The 19,544-nt window shown below is 42.2% G+C and overlaps 1 protein-coding gene and 1 long non-coding RNA gene across 2 annotated transcripts; one reads left to right on the top strand and one right to left on the bottom strand.

Moving 5' to 3' along the window:
- Positions 1 to 8,922: 8,922 nt before the first annotated feature.
- Positions 8,923 to 9,777, top strand: LOC118749223. The gene is made up of 3 exons (XR_004994180.1): positions 8,923 to 9,118; positions 9,175 to 9,412; positions 9,474 to 9,777. It is a non-coding gene; the product is annotated as an uncharacterized LOC118749223 (long non-coding RNA).
- Positions 9,139 to 10,052, bottom strand: LOC118749221. Its single transcript, XM_036484014.1, has 3 exons — positions 9,768 to 10,052; positions 9,528 to 9,702; positions 9,139 to 9,423 (listed from the first exon to the last, which is right to left on the bottom strand). Exons 1-3 carry the CDS (start codon positions 9,961 to 9,963, stop codon positions 9,354 to 9,356), a joined length of 441 nt encoding a protein of 146 aa, XP_036339907.1. The 5' UTR covers positions 9,964 to 10,052; the 3' UTR covers positions 9,139 to 9,353.
- Between the last annotated feature and the right edge of the window lie 9,492 nt (positions 10,053 to 19,544).

Below are 19,544 nucleotides of genomic sequence, written 5' to 3'. Positions count from 1 at the left end.
CGCCAAGCTCGTCTGTTTTCAAAAATTCACCAGCAACATTACTGCAGCATCTGACCCTAAGAAAATCTGGGCCGACATAAAGAACTGGTTAACCTTCCAGTTCCCACATCAACTCCCTTAACTCCACTCACGGCAGTCTTGTATATCCCCGGGAAATTGCTCAAGAACTCACCAGCCACTTTTCTAACGGCTCCTCTGACCACACCTTGCCCTCCGATTTTATCACCTGTAAGCACTCACAAATCCTCATAAATCGTATTTCGCCTTCCACTCTCTTATATTCAGCCAAACTTTTAGAAGCCGACATATCCCATACTGAGTTTCATCTTTCCCTGTCCGCAGCAAAAGGCCAGACTCCCAGCAACGACAAAATATCCTTTCTCATGATTAAACATCTCCCTACCTCATTCTTTCATCGCTTTATTAAGCACTATAACAACATCTTCAGCACAGGTAAATCACCTTGCGAAGTTAACAGCTACCGCCCAATTTCCCTCCTCTCCTGCCTTGGAAAATTAATGGAGAAGATAATTGCTACCAGACTAACCTGGTACGCCCACTCAAGCAAACTCATCCACCACAACCAGGTCGCCTTCAAAAAGGGACAAAGCACAATAGATGCCCTACTACACCTTGACTTTATTTCAAATGCGATTTCCAGTAAAAACCATATTTCCCTTCTTTCACTCGACTTTCAAAAAGCATTTGATCGGATTGGTATTCAGATAGTACTAAGGCAACTCGACAAATGGAAGGTCGGTCCCAGATTGTACAATTTTATAAAGTCGTTTCTATCAAACCGAAAATTAAGTGTACTTATTTTCAACACCCGCTCTTCCATCTTTCCACTCAATAATGGTACCCCGCAGGGCTCCACCTTATCAGTCATCTTGTTCATTATAGTCTTCAACGAAATTAGCAACATTTTCAACAAGTTCCCAAACATCCAACACCAGATATACGCAGACGACGTACAGTTATTCTCCAAATCCAAAGATCAAACAGAATTATTGAGAATCTTTTCGAGAACCCTATGCCTATTATCCACGTGGTCCCTCTCCTCAGGTCCTTCAATTTGTCATGATAAAACCAAAATGCTGCATATATGTAAAAAGCGGACCTGCGCACCGCCTACACTTGCCTTCACTGGTGTAAATATTGTATGTACTGATAATCTTAAGTTTCTGGGCATTGTTTTCAATCCCAATTATTCCTTTATACAACACTGTAAATACGTTAGAGAGAGGTTCTTTGTAAAGTTAAACATAATTAAGTACTTATCAAGCAAACGCTCGCTAGTTAACTCGGCGCCGTTGATCAACGTGACAAACGCCCTCATCTTATCTACAATCAACTACGGTCTAGAAATCTATGGATTACACGCCAAAGAAAACCTAAAGATGCTTGCTGCTCCCTACGATACCGCAGTGAGAAGATCAATACGCGCATTTCCAACTTCGCCCATAAAAAATATTCTTGCCGAATCAGGTCTTCCGTCCTTACACGACAATATGGAGGACAAAATATTCAGGATGTATCCAAAGCTCTCTCTAAGCTCCAATCCTCTAATTCGCAATGACTTTCAAGCTTCAGCCGCACGTGAATCGTTACCTAAAATGCCCTCATCTATCCACACCTGCGCCTTATTTGCGAAATATGTCAAACTGCCATTCAAACAACACCCTCCGCGGTACACTCAATACCCACCCTGGATGGTTAGCAAAACATGCTTCATTAACGACCTAGCTTCCTTGCGGAAAGATAACACACCAAACGCCGTTTACATAGCCAAGTTTTCCGAAACAACTACACGTTATAAATCCAGCGGCTTGCAAATGATATTCACCGACGGGTCCAAAGCATCCTACACTTCCTACGCGGTGGTAAAAGAAAACCAAGAAGTTGTCGCGTACGGCCTCCTTTTCTCTTTGTGCTCGATTTTCACCGCCGAAGCAACCGCCATATTCCACGCAGTTCAATACGCTACCAAAAGCAAGGGAAAGCATATAATTTGCTACGACAGCTTGTCCTGTTTCCAAGCCCTCCAAAACCACATAAAATCAAGCTACATCATCGAGAGTATTAAAAACACGCTTCCCACCAGAGTAATATTAAACTCATGTGGATACCCGGACACTCCGGTATCCAGGGTAGCACACTTGCAGACACAATCACCAAGAATACTTCCATCACACCAACAATCACATCCGAAGTCATCCTACACCGAGACATTTACCGTCTAATTCATCGACAGAGGCAATCTAAGTTAATACACCAATGGGCGGACTATAATCACCATTATTCGGATATTAACCCTAGCCGAACAAAACCTGTTTACCCTACATCGGTACCTACCAACCATATCACCCCATACACACGTCTCCGAATTGGGCACACCATAATTACAAACGCGCACTTACTACAAGGCACTGGATAATTAATTATTATGTAAGCCTTGTGTAAATAAATAAATTAATTAATTAATAAAATATTTTCTACTTTTTAGTCTTGTCTGTAAAATTTTGCAATAGATATTAAAATAATTCAACGATATTAATAAATTGGTGCACACCCATGTATATTAGACTGCATCACTCCCCATACAAAAAAAATCGGTACTATTTTTCCATTGGAATTATAAAATCTATTATATTTTAAGACGTCCATCAAAATATTTCGAAAAAATATTAAGATTTAAGTAAGCTGGACCAATTTCAAAATACCTCCAAAAATGGAGTTTTTTATGAATAAAAATAGCTTCTACAATTTTTATGAGCTTGAAGCCGTTTTTTGTGAAAATTTATTGTGGAAAAGCAAAATTAATTTGAAAAAATTGTAGAAGTGATAGCTATTTCGGAAATCACCACATTTCCTCATCAGACTTCTTTCAGTAGGATTCGAACCGACGATCACCACTGACTCAGCCAGTTGCCTACGCACTGTGCTAAGTTTGTCTTGTTAATTCTTGTTGCTTATTTTCCACTATTTCACTTTGCTGAGCCAACTACAATCAAACGCAGCTATTCCGCTGCAATTCACTTGATCATGTGGTTGTTGGTTTTTGTTAATAATTCTATTATTAGAATGTTTAACAGAGCTGCTCAAAGACTCTATGCAGAGCGATACCCCAATCGTCGGCATCCGGGTCGTGAAGTATTCGCCCGGACCCATAGATAAATATATGAAGGTAAGTGATTTTTACACCTTTCTTGTTTGCTTGCTTGTTAACAATCATTTTTCACTTTTTTAAGGTCGCATACCTGGAAGGCGTGGCGGCGAAACAGTACGTCCTGCAACGGTAGATGTTGAAGTTGGGTTAGAGGAAGTGGAACTAGGTCCATCGACTTCAGTGAGAATGAAGGAATACCAAAAACTACATTCCCACGACAGCCGGTTCTACGTACCGGAATGACTCGGGTTTCACCCGACCAAGGGCTGTAGGTCGGCTAAACGGGGTTAAGGTCGGCGAGTTATCTCAGAAGTTGCTCGTCCATAGGGCTACATTCACTACGTATTTTTCTACTCAGGGCTGGCATCGAGTCAAACCCAGGGCCAGAAATCTACACCTGCTGTGTATGCCAGAGACGACTACACCACAACTCCACCTCAGTCAAGTGTAATGCCTGCGAGGGGTGGAGTCACCTTAGAGTCTGCTCAGGACTACGGACACATCGACAGTGGACCACGTCGTACGTGGCCCCCTGGTGCTCGAACAGAGCAGCCTCCACGGCTAACTTCAGTCCACCAGAGCAGCCTCACACAGTCACCACAGCACAACAACATAATAACACCACAGACCATACTACAGCCACGACAGACTACATAGCACACACAACCGCACCACTACCCACACGCCGCCGCCAACAACTCCTGGTTCCTCCTACAATCTGCACGGCATGTCAGACGAGGATATTCCGTAATGCGACATCAGTCAAGTGCAACACCTGCCTTGGCTGGTGTCACTTTAGGGCATGCTCAGGTCTGCGTACCACGCGAGATTGTACTGGGAACTTCGAGGGCCCGTGTTGCGCTGCTCGGTCGCAGACCTCAACTGCGACGCCTCCCGCCACCACCACAGAGCGGCAACCATCACAGCAGCGCACACAGCCAACGGCGGTAAGAACACACACATCTCTTACACCGCACATCACGACACGTCTCCCGAACCACATGAAGCTCCTTCAATTTAACTGCAAGGGGCTACAGAGCAAGATTGAGGAGATAACCGTCTTCATGGGAAGGCATGGTATATTGATAGCTGCGGTATGCGGTGTGCCGGGTACAACGTGCACCGTCGAGATCGCGAGCGAGATAATGGTGGTGGCTTAGCGTTCATCACGCACCACACCGTGTCGTATCGTCTTATAGAAGCAGACATCGACAGCAGGGATACCACCCTAGAATGTCAATGTAGATATAGGTGCGCTCCTCAGAGGTGAAAACCGTCTGGTAGTAGCTGACTTAAATGCGCACCACGATTTTTGGCACTCAAGCCTGTCAAACGATCGTAGGGGAACAGACTTGGCTGAGCAGATAGATGATTCGACATTCCGCACAATGAACGACGACGCACCCACCAGGATTATGGGTAACTGCAGCAGCTCGCCAGACATCACCATAGTCAGCGCTGGTCTGACAAACTGCAGAACATGGCGACCTATGCTGACTTTAGCATCAGACCACCTTCCCATAGTCATCTCGATAGATAAACCAACCGACTTTGCCTCCGTCAAACACCGGACCTATATTAACTTCTCTAAAGCTGATTTGAAAGGTTACGCGGAGTTTACTGAAAACACCTTCACTGCGCTTCCCACACCAACCGACGTCCTTCTCGGTGAACGTAAGTTCCGCAGGGCTGTCACTGCTGCTGCAGCTCGCTTCATACCGGCAGGATGTATAACGGACCCACGTCCAAACTTCACTGCCGAAGCGGCTGTTCTAGCCGAAGCTGCTGTTCTAGCCGATGAGCGCGATAGCCTTCGTCAGGCCGATCCCGGAGATCCCCGTATCAGGGATCTTGACGCGGAGATTCGGCAACTAGTAAACGTACATAAGCGGAAGAAGTGGGAGGAGCATCTGAAGACCTGTAACTTCACCTCTGGTGTGAGTAAGCTTTGGCCAACCGTGAGGTCACTGTCCAATCCGACGAAGCTGACGACAGAGTCGAAATTTCTTTCGGCGACCATGCTTCGTTGGACCCGGAGCGATGGGCGAGCTATTTTAGCCGGCAGTTCATACTGCATCCTCCGGTGGACAAAGCCATGCGTCGAGTGACCAGAAGGCTGCACAAACTGCCAATAACCAGTGCCCCCCCTTGCTTTCACTTGCGGTGAAGTTCAGGTGGCCATCGGGAAGGCGAAAGCCTCCAAAGCCATGGGTCCCGACGGAATATGCATGCTGATGCTGAAAAATTTGGGTCCTGCGGGGGTAGCGTACCTAACGGAGGTCCTCAATTTGTCTATGGACACTCTCATCATCCCAGACATCTTGAAGATGGGGAGAGTGGTCCCACTGCTCAAACCGGGGAAACCTGCCAACATAGGAGATTCTTATCGTCCGATAACACTCCTTTCCCCGGTAGCGAAGACACTTGAGGCCTTGCTACTCCCGTATTTCACAAACCACTTGACCCCAGCGAAGCATCAGCATGGTACAACAACAGCACTTAACGCCATAAACACTCAGATAACTCGTGGCCTTAACCGAAACCGTCCCTGTGAGAGAACGATTCTAGTAGCGTTGGACTTGTCAAAGGCGTTTGACACCGTCTGCCATTCCACGCTACTGACTCTTACGCCGACGATTGCTCGATCATGGCGACTGGGAATGGAATTGATGACCTGTGTTCCAAAGTAAACGGGTATCTCTCCGAACTTTCTCGCTTCTTCACTGTAAAGCATCTAGCCCTGTCCCCTACAAAATCCTCTGCGACCCTGTTCACAACCTGGACGAAGGAGGTCAGGCTACCGCTGGGAATTCACGTCGATGATACACCAATTCCGACGGCGAATAACCCCAAAATACTCGGAGTAACATGCGACAGCCTGCTCTCCTTCTCTGCGCACGCAACCGCTATTGTCAATAAAGTACAGAGCCGCAACAAGGTCCTCAAGTCGCTAGCCGGCAGTACTTGGGGCAAAGACAAAGAAACGTTGCTGGCAACATACAAGGCAATAGGCCGGCCGGTTTTAAACTACGCAGTGCCAGTGTGGTCGCCGGGGACTAGTAGGACGCAGTGGACGAAGCTACAGACTGTACAGAACACCGCACTCAGGACAGCGACAGGATGCCTCCTGATGTCGCCCGAACATCATCTCCACGACGAGGCACACTGCTCCCCATAAAGGAGCACAACATAATGCTCTGCAAGCAGTTGCTGATCGGGAGCCACAGAAGTGGCCACCCAAACAGACAGCTGCTTGCAGAGGAGCCCTCGCCTAGGCACGTCAGGAGGCATCTATATGAACTGACGGACGAAGTGCAGAGGATCATCAAGCAACCTCTGGACACGTCAGATTACCGACTGGCCCTGAACGGCATTCACAGGGAGTCAGTCTCGAGTTATGTAGACTCTAGATCTGTGAATGCCGTTCTAGGCACACCGCCCCCGGACATAGACGTGACGGAGCTTCATTTGCCTCGGGAGACACGAACGACACTAGCCCAACTCCGCTCTGGCTACTGCAGCAGGTTAAACTCCTACCTGAGTTGATTGAATGAGGATGTGCCAAACGAGTGTCCGGCATGCGGAGAGACCCCACATGACTTGAAACATCTCTTCGCATGCCCGGAAAACCCGACTACCCTAACGACCTTGTCCTTGTGGACCACCCCAATAGAAGCTGCACGCTTCCTAGGGCTGCCGTTAGTGGAACTTGACGACAACGACTGAGATACCAACCGGTCTGGGCGGTGTTGTTGTAGCCGCTACAGCAACAACAACAACACTCAAAAACTACAGTTCACAAAGCCTTAAAAGACCATCGATTTCATCCCTACCACATTCAACGTGTTCAGGCTCTACAAGAAAGAGATTACATGTCGAAGGTTAGATTTTGCCGTGAAATGTTGCGAATGCATGAATCAGACCTCAACTTTTTTAATAAAATAATTTGGAGCGATGAATCATCATGCAAAGGTGCTGGTTATTTTAATTTCCATAACCTTCACAGTTGGCAGATAGACAATCCTCACGAAATGAGAGAAGATCGTTCGCAGTACCGGTACAAAATAAATTTATGGTACGGTATTTTTAATTGTCAGATATTGGGACCTGTGGAACTGCCGCCAACGCCGAACTCTTACAGTTATTTAGAGTTCCATCAGGAACGGCTTCTAGCTCTTTTAGAAGATGTACCCTTAAACCTGCGGCGAAGACTATGACTGCAAAATGACGGGTGCCCTGCTAACTACGGGCGTGAAGTAAGAGCCCATTTAAACGAAACTTATCCTCGCCGATGGATTGGACGATACGGGCAATCACGTGGCCCACTCGGTCGCCAGACCTGAATCCATTAGATTTTTTCTACTGGGGCTCTCTTAAGGACAAAATTTATTCAAAAACAATTCAAAACGAAGAGCATTTGCGGGAACAAATAAATGGAGCTGCTGCTGAGATAGCATAATTGAGTTTAAGATCTCTCTTTTCTTAAAAGGTGCCGAGCTTGTATTAGAGTAGAAGGTCGCCAATTTGAGCATATTTTATCAATAAATGAATAAATTTTTCTTCAGACAACTCATGTATATTTTATTTCACGTGAAACCATCCTTCACAAAAAATATTGATAGATATAGCCCTTGTTATAGACTCTAGTCCGAATTCCGGTAAGTAACATAAAATAATGTCAGGAGCAGGTAATAATGTACCTCTGTACTATTTAGCACGTCCTTGGTCGGTAACAAGAGCAACTTAAATTTAAATTTATTAAATACATTGTAGCGTGTCTCAGTCCTTTACCCACAAAAGCGGCTATAACTCTTTTTTTGTATTCGAAACAGTAAGAGTGGCACCTTTCTGAAATCTTTATTAAATTAGCAATTTTTTTATGTAATGTAAAGTTGTAGCTCAGTAAATTTTATTTTCACCAGAGATAGTCAAAGTTGGTGAAGAAAATATCACGAATCCCAAAATAGTCTTAATTTTATGATGGTTCCTTAATATATTTTAACTACATTGCATTTGAGTATGGAGAACCAACTATCTGGAAGCATTTTACACAAAATAATTACTAATTATAGCCTGGTTTGTAGATGCAGTTAAATAAAATACATGAAAGGGCACGATTTTTTTTTAATTAAAAAAATGTATATATTTGAAAAACGGTGACACTTTTACCTGAAAATTTTTTGTTTATCAGGGATGTCAAGTATTGAATATGAGGATTTCTATTAGCAGACGCTTTTGAACTTTTTCTTTATTCATTCCCTCTTAAAAATTGCTTACAAGGTTATTCTTCTATTTATAGTGCATACGCATGGCGTGATTTTACCGCTAGATATGTACGTACATAAAAATTTTAAATATATATTACACATTAAACTCCTGCGCAATTCCATTTAAAGGGCCTAACAAAACATCCGATCGCCGCGCAAATACTTTCTCTCCTTTACTCTCATCGTTCGGGTCAAGTGTGAGTAAGCATAAACCAGTTTCTGCAAGCGTACGTAAACTACCGATCAATAGCAAGACGCGTAGAGTATTTACTTTGCCTTCCGCAACTACTGCGAGTAAAAGGTATTTGACAGTAGAGTACTATACTGGTAGTACTAGAGTATTTTCGAAGAAAACATACATTTGTGGCAAAAATGATAGAAGAATTTTCTGGATCATGCATTTGGGGTATCTGAATAAAACTAAGGACAGGATTGTCGTGGAGCGATGAAGAGAGCGACGAGCAAAACGTACTTTCAACCAAGAATGATAGAATACAAAGATTGCGCCGATAGGGGTGCAAAAATTTTTCGTTCTGCGCATCTACGTCATAATATAAAAGTTGTTGTTGGCGATCTGTCAAATCGCATACAATTTCGACGAAAAAAAGTAAATATAGCATAAAATTTAGTTGAAAGTCTAAAATAAAACAATCTGGTGGCAATTTATTGAATCGAGAAGACGGTAAATTTATTTTGTGTTTCTTTTACATTATTTATATTATTATTATTTTATTTCAGGTAGTGGGTAGGGCGTTCAAATAAAAATTGCATTCTGTGGCCGCCGTTGCGCTGGCAAATGGAACGAGTAAGATTCCCAAATGAAATTGAAGCCACAGCAAATAGTGCAAAACTCCAAGGCTTGGAAACAAATATAGAAGCTATACGATGCCAGAAAGACTACAGAGAATCGAAGAGCGCTAACCAGGAAACAGCGTAAAAGGGCCAATTCGTTGAGCAAGGGCGTGCTCATAGCATGGTAAGTAGCATCTGCGACAATACATTACTTTTTACTAACTTCCAATGCGTACTTATTTCAGGAAATACAATGCCAACATAAATTAAACTGCCAAGGCATAAGCAAGAATTTTTACCTGAAACTGTGACGCCTGCCCACAGCATCAAATAAGGATATCGTTCCAATGAAACCCAATATTAACGACGTGTTTTGACGACGATGAACTCTTTGCGAACGCTCCGGGTTTTCATCACCGGGCTTGTAAATTGATGGCACGGAGCCTCGTTTCAACAATCTTCTTTTTGCATAACCTTAGAAATGTTTTAAACACTTTCATTAATATAAACACAATAAACGAAATAAATAAACATCCTACCCATTTCGAACTGCAGACTATTTTCAAAATCTTCACTTGCAAAGTGATGCATGCAAATATAGCAAGTTTTAAATTGGAAATCCTTGCTTTGCCGGCAGAACTGGATCCACTTTTTCCTAAGTTCTGGATCTGAAGGAAAAGTAAACAAACTGCACTCTGCCGCAGTTTTTCCACATTTCGCAACTGCGCACTTCATTTTACAACGTTTTTATTTTATAACTTTAACAAAAATATCACAAATCAATACGTTTTCCTCGCAAACCAATACGTTTCCCTCGCAAACCAATACGCTTCCCACCAAAAATTTTATATTATGACGACAACACTCGAACAGCTGATTTGTAAACAAGAGTAACGGCCCTGCGCAAAGCGCAATCTCTTTATTCTATTATTCTTGCTTTCAACTAAAATGCTGATATACATACCTAAGTACATATGTATGTATGTGCATAGATACGTATGTACATAGATACATATGTGCATAGATAAGTATGTGCATAGATAATTAGGGGATTCCCTTAAGCTCGAAAGTGGCTCGAAAACCACGAAACCTCGAAACTTTTCCAGCCTCGAAAAACAACTGTCAAAAATTGTATGAGTGGCGATTTTCGCGTGCCTCGAAAACTATCGAGGCAAATTAGTCGCGAAAAAAGCCTCGAAAAGTCGTTCGTAAGTTTCAGTGTTGCCTTTATATCCGAATATTCTACGAACTTCATACAATTTACATTTTTCACTTTTTCGTGGCATTTTTAATGCTGATTTTATATGTATTTATTTCAGCTGATGCGATGTATTATACAAAAAACTCTGAATGAGCTGTCAAACTTCGGAATTTCTCCATTGTTTACGAGGCTGAAAAAAGGTGCATTCCCAAAAACAGCCTCGAAAACTTTCGAGGTTTTCGAGTTTTCTGCTCTTCGCGTTTAAGGGAATCCCCTAACTGTTACGATCATCCTCGAAACCTTGAGGGATTACCCAAATATACTCGGGCTCGTATCGCTGGATTGTTAAATAAATGCTAACGATGACCGAATTGTAGTACAATTAATTTTATTGTACAACAAACAATTTACAATACTTGCTAATACAGTAAAAACACTTTACAATACTTTTTAAAGCAATAACAACGCTTTACTACTTGTTAACACAATTAAACTTATAGCTTGCTTATTCGCAACTCGATTCTCCGCTCACTTTACTTGTAGCTTGCTGACTTGTAACTACCTCAACTCCGCTGTGTCGTGGCTCTTATATACCTGCGCTCACACTTATGGCAACTCTAGAACGTTCTGAAGTTTATCGCTCATTCTCTTTCTCTCGCTGTTCGCAGTGTTCATCCAACTTGACGTTTCTCTTTGTGGAACATTCTACGTCATTCCTCGAACATTCTGCCTATTTCTCGTTGTTCGCTTTGTGTTGCCGCAGTATTCGCCACAATACATTTATAAGTGTCCGTATATATTTTTTCTCGTCACTCACTGCAGCAAAACCAAGTTGTGGGGAAAACCCTGACGATATGCGTACAATTGAAACCATGGGTTTGAATATAGCGCAAATTGATGTGAAAATTTCAATTTCATATTAAATATATTTATGTATGCATGTACATATGTACATATGAAAAATGTAGTTTCGATTTAAAAAAATTGGATAGTTTTTCTTTCGCCATTCATCACCTCTCATTTTAGTATTTATTTCTTCTGAACGAGTTTATACATTAGCTGTCAAATTCAACTCTCAAAGGTACACACCAACATGTTGTGTCAAATGATCAGAAAAATATTACGATCATTTACCACGCAACTATTCAGTTGATCAGAAGTACGCAACAACACGTTCAGAAGGTGCAATCGCACCAGTTACTGAACTGTTGCGCCTTCTGAACGTGCAAATGAAAATTCGTTTCTCTTGAAATCAAGTTATATGGCTGCGTATGTATGTACATATGTACATATTCCGAAATTTTTTTTATTTGTAAAGGCTCTCAAGAAAAACTAGAAATTCATATAAAACTACGCACAATAAATGGAAAATAAATTTGCTTCTATAAAAAATTTCTTAAATCAGTATGCAGCTCTTAAGAAAAAAATGCTCGTGCATCTCGTCGCTACCATGTCCAACTATCGAATGTGAAAATCGGCACTTTTCAAAATTTAGATTTGCCACTAATAATTTTATTTCGTATAGCAGCATTGCTTAAGTTATTGTTTTTGACAACTTATTTGTTGGTTAATGACTGCAAATAGTTTTATAGAAAATTAGAAACGAGAAATAATACTTTCATAAAAATTTAAGTACATACATACATAGATTTAAAAAGCTGCTTGAATACAAAAGTTTTATGAAAATGTCACATTAAACATATGTCTAAATCTACGTTATTTTTTTTATAAATAAGGCCGTAAACATTTCCTTACATCGTCAATTTCCATATTCTATTTTTACTCTTTTAATTTCACTGACCAGCGCCGAAAATAATATCAACTAGTAGGCTAACAACCAGAATTGAAATTTAATACGGAAGTACTTACCGTACTACAAGTATACACTATATATACTCCCTTTTGGCAGCAGCAAATATCTCTCGTACGCGATGAGAGAAAGTAGAGTACCTACTTTGGTGGAGTAATAGCAAGTACGTCAAGTATTTTCTCTCTCAACGCCAAGTAGGGTATGTATGCGGAAAAAGAGTAACGATGTGTTGGGAGTAGAGTACAATGCAAGGAGTACTTATTGAACGAAATGCGGCATATACACTTGCGCTGGACTCTAGTACACATACTTATGTACCTAAGTACATATATAGGTAAGTATACGTTTATGCCTATATAAACGCTAAGTGCATACATAAATGAAACGAATAGAAATAAGAAAATACATATGAATTTTAAGAACATAAAACCTTTACTGCTCGGCTTAATGTCCGTGACATCCCCCCACCCGTAAACAAGTTCGACTCCGTCTGTTTACTCCGTATAGCACCGTCATCTAGACCAGTGCTCGTCAAAGTGGTGGTCCGCGGACCGGTGCCGGTCCGTAAGCCATAAGTCGCCGGTCCGCAAAGGGCGTCGCGAAATGGACAACGATTTTTTAAAATAAATAATAAATAATTTTAATAAAACTTGACGTGCTTATAATATGTCTTATTATTATAACTTTACAGTTATTACATTTGTGATGTTTTATATTACTGTTTAATGAGGCTATATACAACTTGTATAATAAAAACAACTTAAATTTGTTAAACATTCATAAAAAATCGCTAATATATGCTATCATTAAATGGTAATAGGTCATATATAGACACCCGGCTAATAAAGAAATTCATTTAAACAAATTTTAATACATATATGAGATGATCGTAAACGAAAAATAATCAATAAAAAAAGGTACCGGTCCCCGACGTAATAGAAAAACTGCAGCCGGTCCGTCACACTCAAAAGTTTGACGAGCACTGATCTAGACTGCTATTTTTGCTACAGGTCGATGTAGTATACCGGATGTAGTTTTGACAATTGCGCTTCGTATTTGACCATCTTTAGCCCTTACAACGACCACAATTCTGCCTTTTGGCCAACAATTTCTGGGAAGGTTCTGATCAACAATTACCACTATATCGTCTATTCGTACCGGAGGTTGTTTTTCAAATCATTTGCTGCATCGGGAAATGATTGGAACATATTCTTTTATTCACATTTGCCAAAATTGGTCAGCAAATTTCTGAGTTTGGCGCCAACGTTCACGCAAGCGAGTATCGACGTTACAAATGGGTTTGTAGCCACCTGATGATTCAATTAATAGATGGTTTGGGGTGCGCGCTTCGTCGTCCTCTCTTCCAAGCGAAACAAAAGTAAACGGCCTCGCGTTTACAACAAACGCCACTTCACATAGCGCATTCCGAAGACTTTCGTCATTGAAGCTATAAGACGGAATAATTTGATAAAGTACATTTTTCACTGTTCTTACTAGTCTCTCCCAAAATCCCCCCATATGTGGTGCGTTGGGAGGGTTAAATCTCCACTTTATCTGATCAAAGGATGAAATGAGATGCTGGAAATCGATTTGCTTAACTTTTACACAAATAATCTTCTCGGCCGCCCTAAAATTTGTGCCGTTGTCGGAGAATATCTCTCTAGGATGGCCCCTTGGGGAGCTACTTCAATGTGTATTGCACGGAGAGTCAAACACGTGAAGATGTCTCCCCATCTCTTTTCGCGTCTTTTCCCACCACAACCGACAGCGGTCCGAAATAGTCAATGCCGACGTTTGTGAATGGCCTCTCGAAGGCTGCAAGACTTGCAGCATGTACGGCGCCCATTTGTGGAATTTGCGGCATACAGATATTATTTTTGCATCGTTGACATTGTTGACGAACTTTCTTGTAGAGCCCTCAGATGATGTATGAGATATTGTCCACGTATATGGTTGACAACTGATTCGTGCATTTGGTGGTGAAACTGTTCATGAGCCGAACGTACAGTGAGGAACAAGACATGGTGAGAAGTAGGCATAACTATGGCATCTTCTCGATTAGTTAGGTGTTCAGTGCGACTTCTGCTTCTTATTATGCCTTTTACGGCAAGTTAGATGTCGAAGGAAAATATTTTGCTTTTTATAGTCTTCCCTTGTTGATGAAGGGTTATCTCCTCACTGAAAATCATTTGAGCGTACTTGATGAGGAAGTGTTGAGCTTGCTGAACAATTTCGTAGCGAATCAGGTATTCTTGCTGAGATTCTTTCGCGTAAGGTATTGACGTAGAGTATGAATGTCGCTACTGCCCTGTATAAACAGCTCCAACTAGAAAAGTTCTCCACGTTTAGCGCTACATTTCGCATTGGTACTCTTTCGGTGTGTAAAACGTAGTTCCTGAGCTCTTTTGAGTTTTCATTATTAGGGTTGATCTCGGTACAATGCGGCCAGGATTTCTGATCTAGCGCCAAAAACTCTGGTCCTATAAACCACTGCTTGTAGTTCGCACAGCTCGACATTTTCGTTGCTAAATCGGCAGAATTTAGTTTCGTAGGTACCAACTTCCATTGATTTACATTTGATGCCTCGAGTATCTCACCTACTCGATACATTACGTATTGATGGAAGTTTATTGGATCCATTCGAATCCACCGCAGGACAGTCTTTGAATCTGTCCACCAATACATAGACGTAATGCCAATTCGTCTTACATTAGCCACCGTAGAAGGCAATCGTATGATAACCACTGCGGCTTGTAATTCCAGCCTCGGAATTGACAATGGTTTGAGTGGTGCGACTTTTGATTTGGCTGCTGCCAGGGTAGTCGAGAAAAATTCGCCTCTTTGTTCGCAGATAAAAAACAGCCGCGTATGCCTTATCTCTGGCGTCTACGAAAGTATGGAGTTCAACTTCTTCGGCTTCTTTCTGGAACAACGAGTAACAACGGGATATTTCTACTGCAGTTATCAGCTCCACCATATTCTTCCAGTGAAACCACTTTTCGTAGAGTTTGTCACATAATGGATCATCCCAAGATATACCTGCCCGCCACACATCTTGACGGAATTTTCAAGCCTACGGTGTAACAACCAACAAACCCCAGTGGATCGAAGATCGACATAAGTGCCTGAAATACCTCTCTTTTAGTCGGTGCCAAGGGTTAGTTTATGACGTCACGGCGAAGTCCCGAAAACTTGCAAAAGTACTTAAAATTGGCACTAGCCGGACCCCAAAACATACCCAGTATCTTTGTAGTAGAAGCCACTCTTTGATGTTATGTACCGGGGAAGGGTTATCCGTCAGCTCGTCCAGCACAGATTTCTAGTTCGAAGACCAGCCTCGAATGTCAAATCCACCGGCGCAATGTATTTCCTTCACTTGCTTTGCCCATTCTAACTCGGAGTGTTCGTCATCTTCGCTGTGAAATCGTCAACGTAATGATTTCTGTTTATGGCTCCCGTGGCTCGTTGAAATTCATGTTTATAATTGTGTGCGTTTTTTTCACGTATAAAACGCGCTATAGAGGGGGCACAGTTGAGGCCGAATGTCAACGCTCGCATAACGTAGACGCTTGGCTTCTGTGAGCCATCATTCTCATCTTGCCACAAGAATCGTTGAACGTGCATATCAGTTTCACGGATATTTATGCTGTGAAACATTTCCGCAATGTCGCCGCAAATAGCGACTATGCCGACCCTAAACACCAGCAAAATGTCTACGAGTAGATTCAGCAGGTCGGGACCACTTAAAAAAAAATGGTCAGTGACACTCCATTGGCTTGGGCAGCGGCATCCCAAACCATATGAATTTTCCCTGGTTTATTAGGGTTGTTCACGACGAATATTAGCAAGTGCCAGACCTTGCCCCTAGGCACTGCAATATCTGATAAAGAAAGCTTTTAAGCATAACCTTTATCATGCAAATTGTTTATCTGTTGCTGCATGGTGGATCGTAGATCAGGATCTTTAGCAAATTTCTTCTCTAGACACCTCAGACGGCGGACCGCGTTGGAATAGCTACTGGGTAGAGGTTCGTTCGGATTACGCCACAACAGCCCGATCTGGTAGCGGCCGCATGATTGCTGGCATGTGTTGGTCATGATGTATAATGCTTTGGAGTCGTCCTTTGAGAGAATCTCCGTTGCTTGGTATGCAAGTGATCGTATTTCAGTTGAAACTCACACGTGTGTACGTTGAGACGAAAGTTTTGCTCTCGGATGCTCTCACTGGCCTGCAATGTCCACCCCAAACGAGTTTTAGGGGTTATAGGCTCGGACCAAGCACCTTCTTTCACTTTAAGAGGGATCGCCAGCCTCCAATTATCGGCACCAATAAGTAGCGACGGTTTTATGTTGTCATATGACTTAATGGGTAGTCTATTTACATAGGTGCGATTATTTTGTCTGCATGTCGGCTATGTCAATCGACTGTACTGGAAGTTCAAGGTTATGAACAGTGCGAGCGTTCTTCAGCGAGTACTTTTGATTACTAGTCATGCTCGAAATCTCTATAGACGCCCGTTCATAGTTTTCTTCGACGCGAGTGGTGTTTCCCGTCCACCGCAAGGACAGAGGCCCCTGTTCACCTGTTATACCGAGCTGATCAAAGATGTTCCTTTCCATAAGGGTCACAGACGAACCTTCATCTAAAAATGCGTAGATATCCATTACCTTATTTTTCGAATGCAAACGAATAGACACTATTCTAAAAAGTGGGTGCGATTCCTCGTAACCGCTGTTGTGAGTATTGACTTGATCGACTGTAGACTCGACGAATTTGTATAGTAGAGGGTGTTTTATTACACAGCCCTCTATTCCACTTTGGTTACGAAACATTTGCGTCTATGCGGGCTAAGGCATTGACGGCAGAGATTTTTGGCTTTCACTACATCCCATCTGCGTGGTAGGGCAAATTTTGTAAAAATCTCACATTGAGACACCTTATGATCGTGATCATTGCATATGCAGCATAGCTTACTTACTAGTTGGGGTGTGTGTCTTTGCGTGCAAACGTTCTGCACTGCCCTCGACGGTGTGGGTGTTCACTGAAGCATTACTCTTACTTGGCGCTAGGTTTACAACTGTGCTAGCTGCTTAGGCCAGACAGAATATCCAGTCGCTGAATTGTTTTACCACTGGAATTGCCTCGTCTTTCGGATGCTGAGCCCAGCTCAATTTGTGATTTTTCGGCAGTTTACTAACCAATTCTTGCACCAGCAATGGATTATGAAGGTACGTGTCCATTCGACAACCTCCCATAGTATTACAAATACTCCTCATACAAAGTCCGAAATCTTATCTTTCAGAAGCTTATATTTCAGAGGAGGCATCGCGCGAGCTTGATTCACCACACGCCCCAGTATGTACTCCGGCCTACCAAAACACATTCTCAGAGTATGATTAATCTCAGAGACCATTGATGTCAAAAAAGTTTGCTCTTTACCATGTCCCGGGCTTTAACTTTGAGACTTGCTTGAAGCCTTATGAGGTTTCTGCATCGGTATACCCGGCCACCGCTGTACTATTTTCGAAGTTGCTTATCAACGTTGTCGTAAGATACACCCATTGGTTGTCGAGAATTCGCGTTTGTGTTGATATACGGAATATAAGTTGGCAAGCTATATTGCCAGCCTCTAAAAAAGCGATGTAATCGCTGACGCAATCGTCTCTGGGCACCCAATACCTGCAGCTTGTGTTGCCGTTGTTAGTGTAAGGGGTCCCTGCGAAGTTGTGTTGGGAGCTGATCGCGTAAACTCAGAACAAGATGGTATGAATATTAAAGTGCTTACAGAACGTTACGAAAGGAATTGCTGCGATGTGATTGCAGGTGTTGCAGAACGGAATTGTTGCGACGTGATAAAACTCGTGGTTACAGGTGTTGCAGGGCTTTGAGCGAGAGGTGCTGGAATTACCGTGGTGACCGTCATTGTCAGTGTTGACGCCCTGGCCTCTGAATCCAAAGTGGGCGCTTTTATTGCTGACTGACGTCCTGACGTAAATTGCGTGCGCTCCTTACTTTTATAAGTATTTGGCGAACTAAATCAGCCACATTGTTGTCGACTCCAACGCAGTCAAGTGGTACCAGGAGTTACAATTGTACCATACGCTCGCTATCCACTTCATCACATTTATGGCAACTTCGCTCCATGTTGCCGCTCGCCTGCGTTAAAATATTATTTACCCGCATTTTAACTTCAATCACAATTTAAAAAAGTTTAAAAGAATTGTTACGAAACTTTAAGCGACAGTTCTCCAGGAATAAAAAATTAATATGCGAATTTCTATTAGTGGACGCTTTTAAACTTTTTCTTTATTCGTTCCCTCTTAAAAACTTGGCTGCTTACAAAGTTCTTCTCCTATTTATACTGCATACGTATGGCGTGATTCTACCGCTAGACATGTACGTACATAACAAGAATGATAGAATAAAGATATTGCGCTTTGCGCAGGTCTATTACGTTTGCTTTACGATACTGACAATCAGCTGTTCGTGTGATGACGTCACACTATCAAAATTTTGTGAAAAATGTATGGCGAGCGGTACATATGCGGTAATAATTTTATTAATATAATGATATTAGTTAGTTTTACCAAAAAAAATCATACAAATTAATTGTGCAGTGTCTGGTTGTACTAATGGGTACAAAAAAACTGCAGCGGAGTGTAGTTTATTAACCTTTCCTACGGATCCAAATTTGGCGCACAAGTGGATGCAGTTCTGCCGCCAAGGAAAAGGTTTCAATCTTAAAAACTGCTACCTTTGCATGGGACACTTTGTTGCTGGAGAATATGAGAATATTCTGCAGTTTGAAATGGGTATTTATAATCTTTCTTGTACTGAGTTGCCTTCATTCAACCAGCATGAAAATACAGTGGAACCATTCGTTAACAATTCCTAAAACAAGTAAAATTCTTCTTAGCATTTATTTAACCACATTATGTTTGAGTACTCGATGTATACTACGTACCTTAACGTCCTCATTCTCCGGGTCCTACCTCGTAGAATCAGTTAACACCTATGTCTTCCTTTCGGCAGCCGATTGAGGTGTATTGCTGGGTTATCTATTGCAAGCTCCTAATTTATACATACGTTTTAATAATACCCTAAAGCAGGCATAATACACATGCATGCATAGCTTTGCGAGTGTTCGTCAGCTAACATACACAGTACGCTGCCTGAATGGCTGCCTTAAAGTACGCTACAACTGCATGAATATTCCCCCACTGTGAATAATCCGTCATCTTCCAAGCACAGCTTTGAGTTGCCACGCTGCCAGCATGCCTTCCGTCTATCACAACATGATCGATT

The sequence above is a fragment of the Rhagoletis pomonella genome, unplaced genomic scaffold (genome assembly GCF_013731165.1).
Source record: "Rhagoletis pomonella isolate Grant_MI unplaced genomic scaffold, Rhpom_1.0 Rhpom_scaffold_00014, whole genome shotgun sequence".
Classification (NCBI taxonomy): domain Eukaryota; kingdom Metazoa; phylum Arthropoda; class Insecta; order Diptera; family Tephritidae; genus Rhagoletis; species Rhagoletis pomonella.
This window is presented reverse-complemented; position numbering and strand designations above follow the sequence as displayed.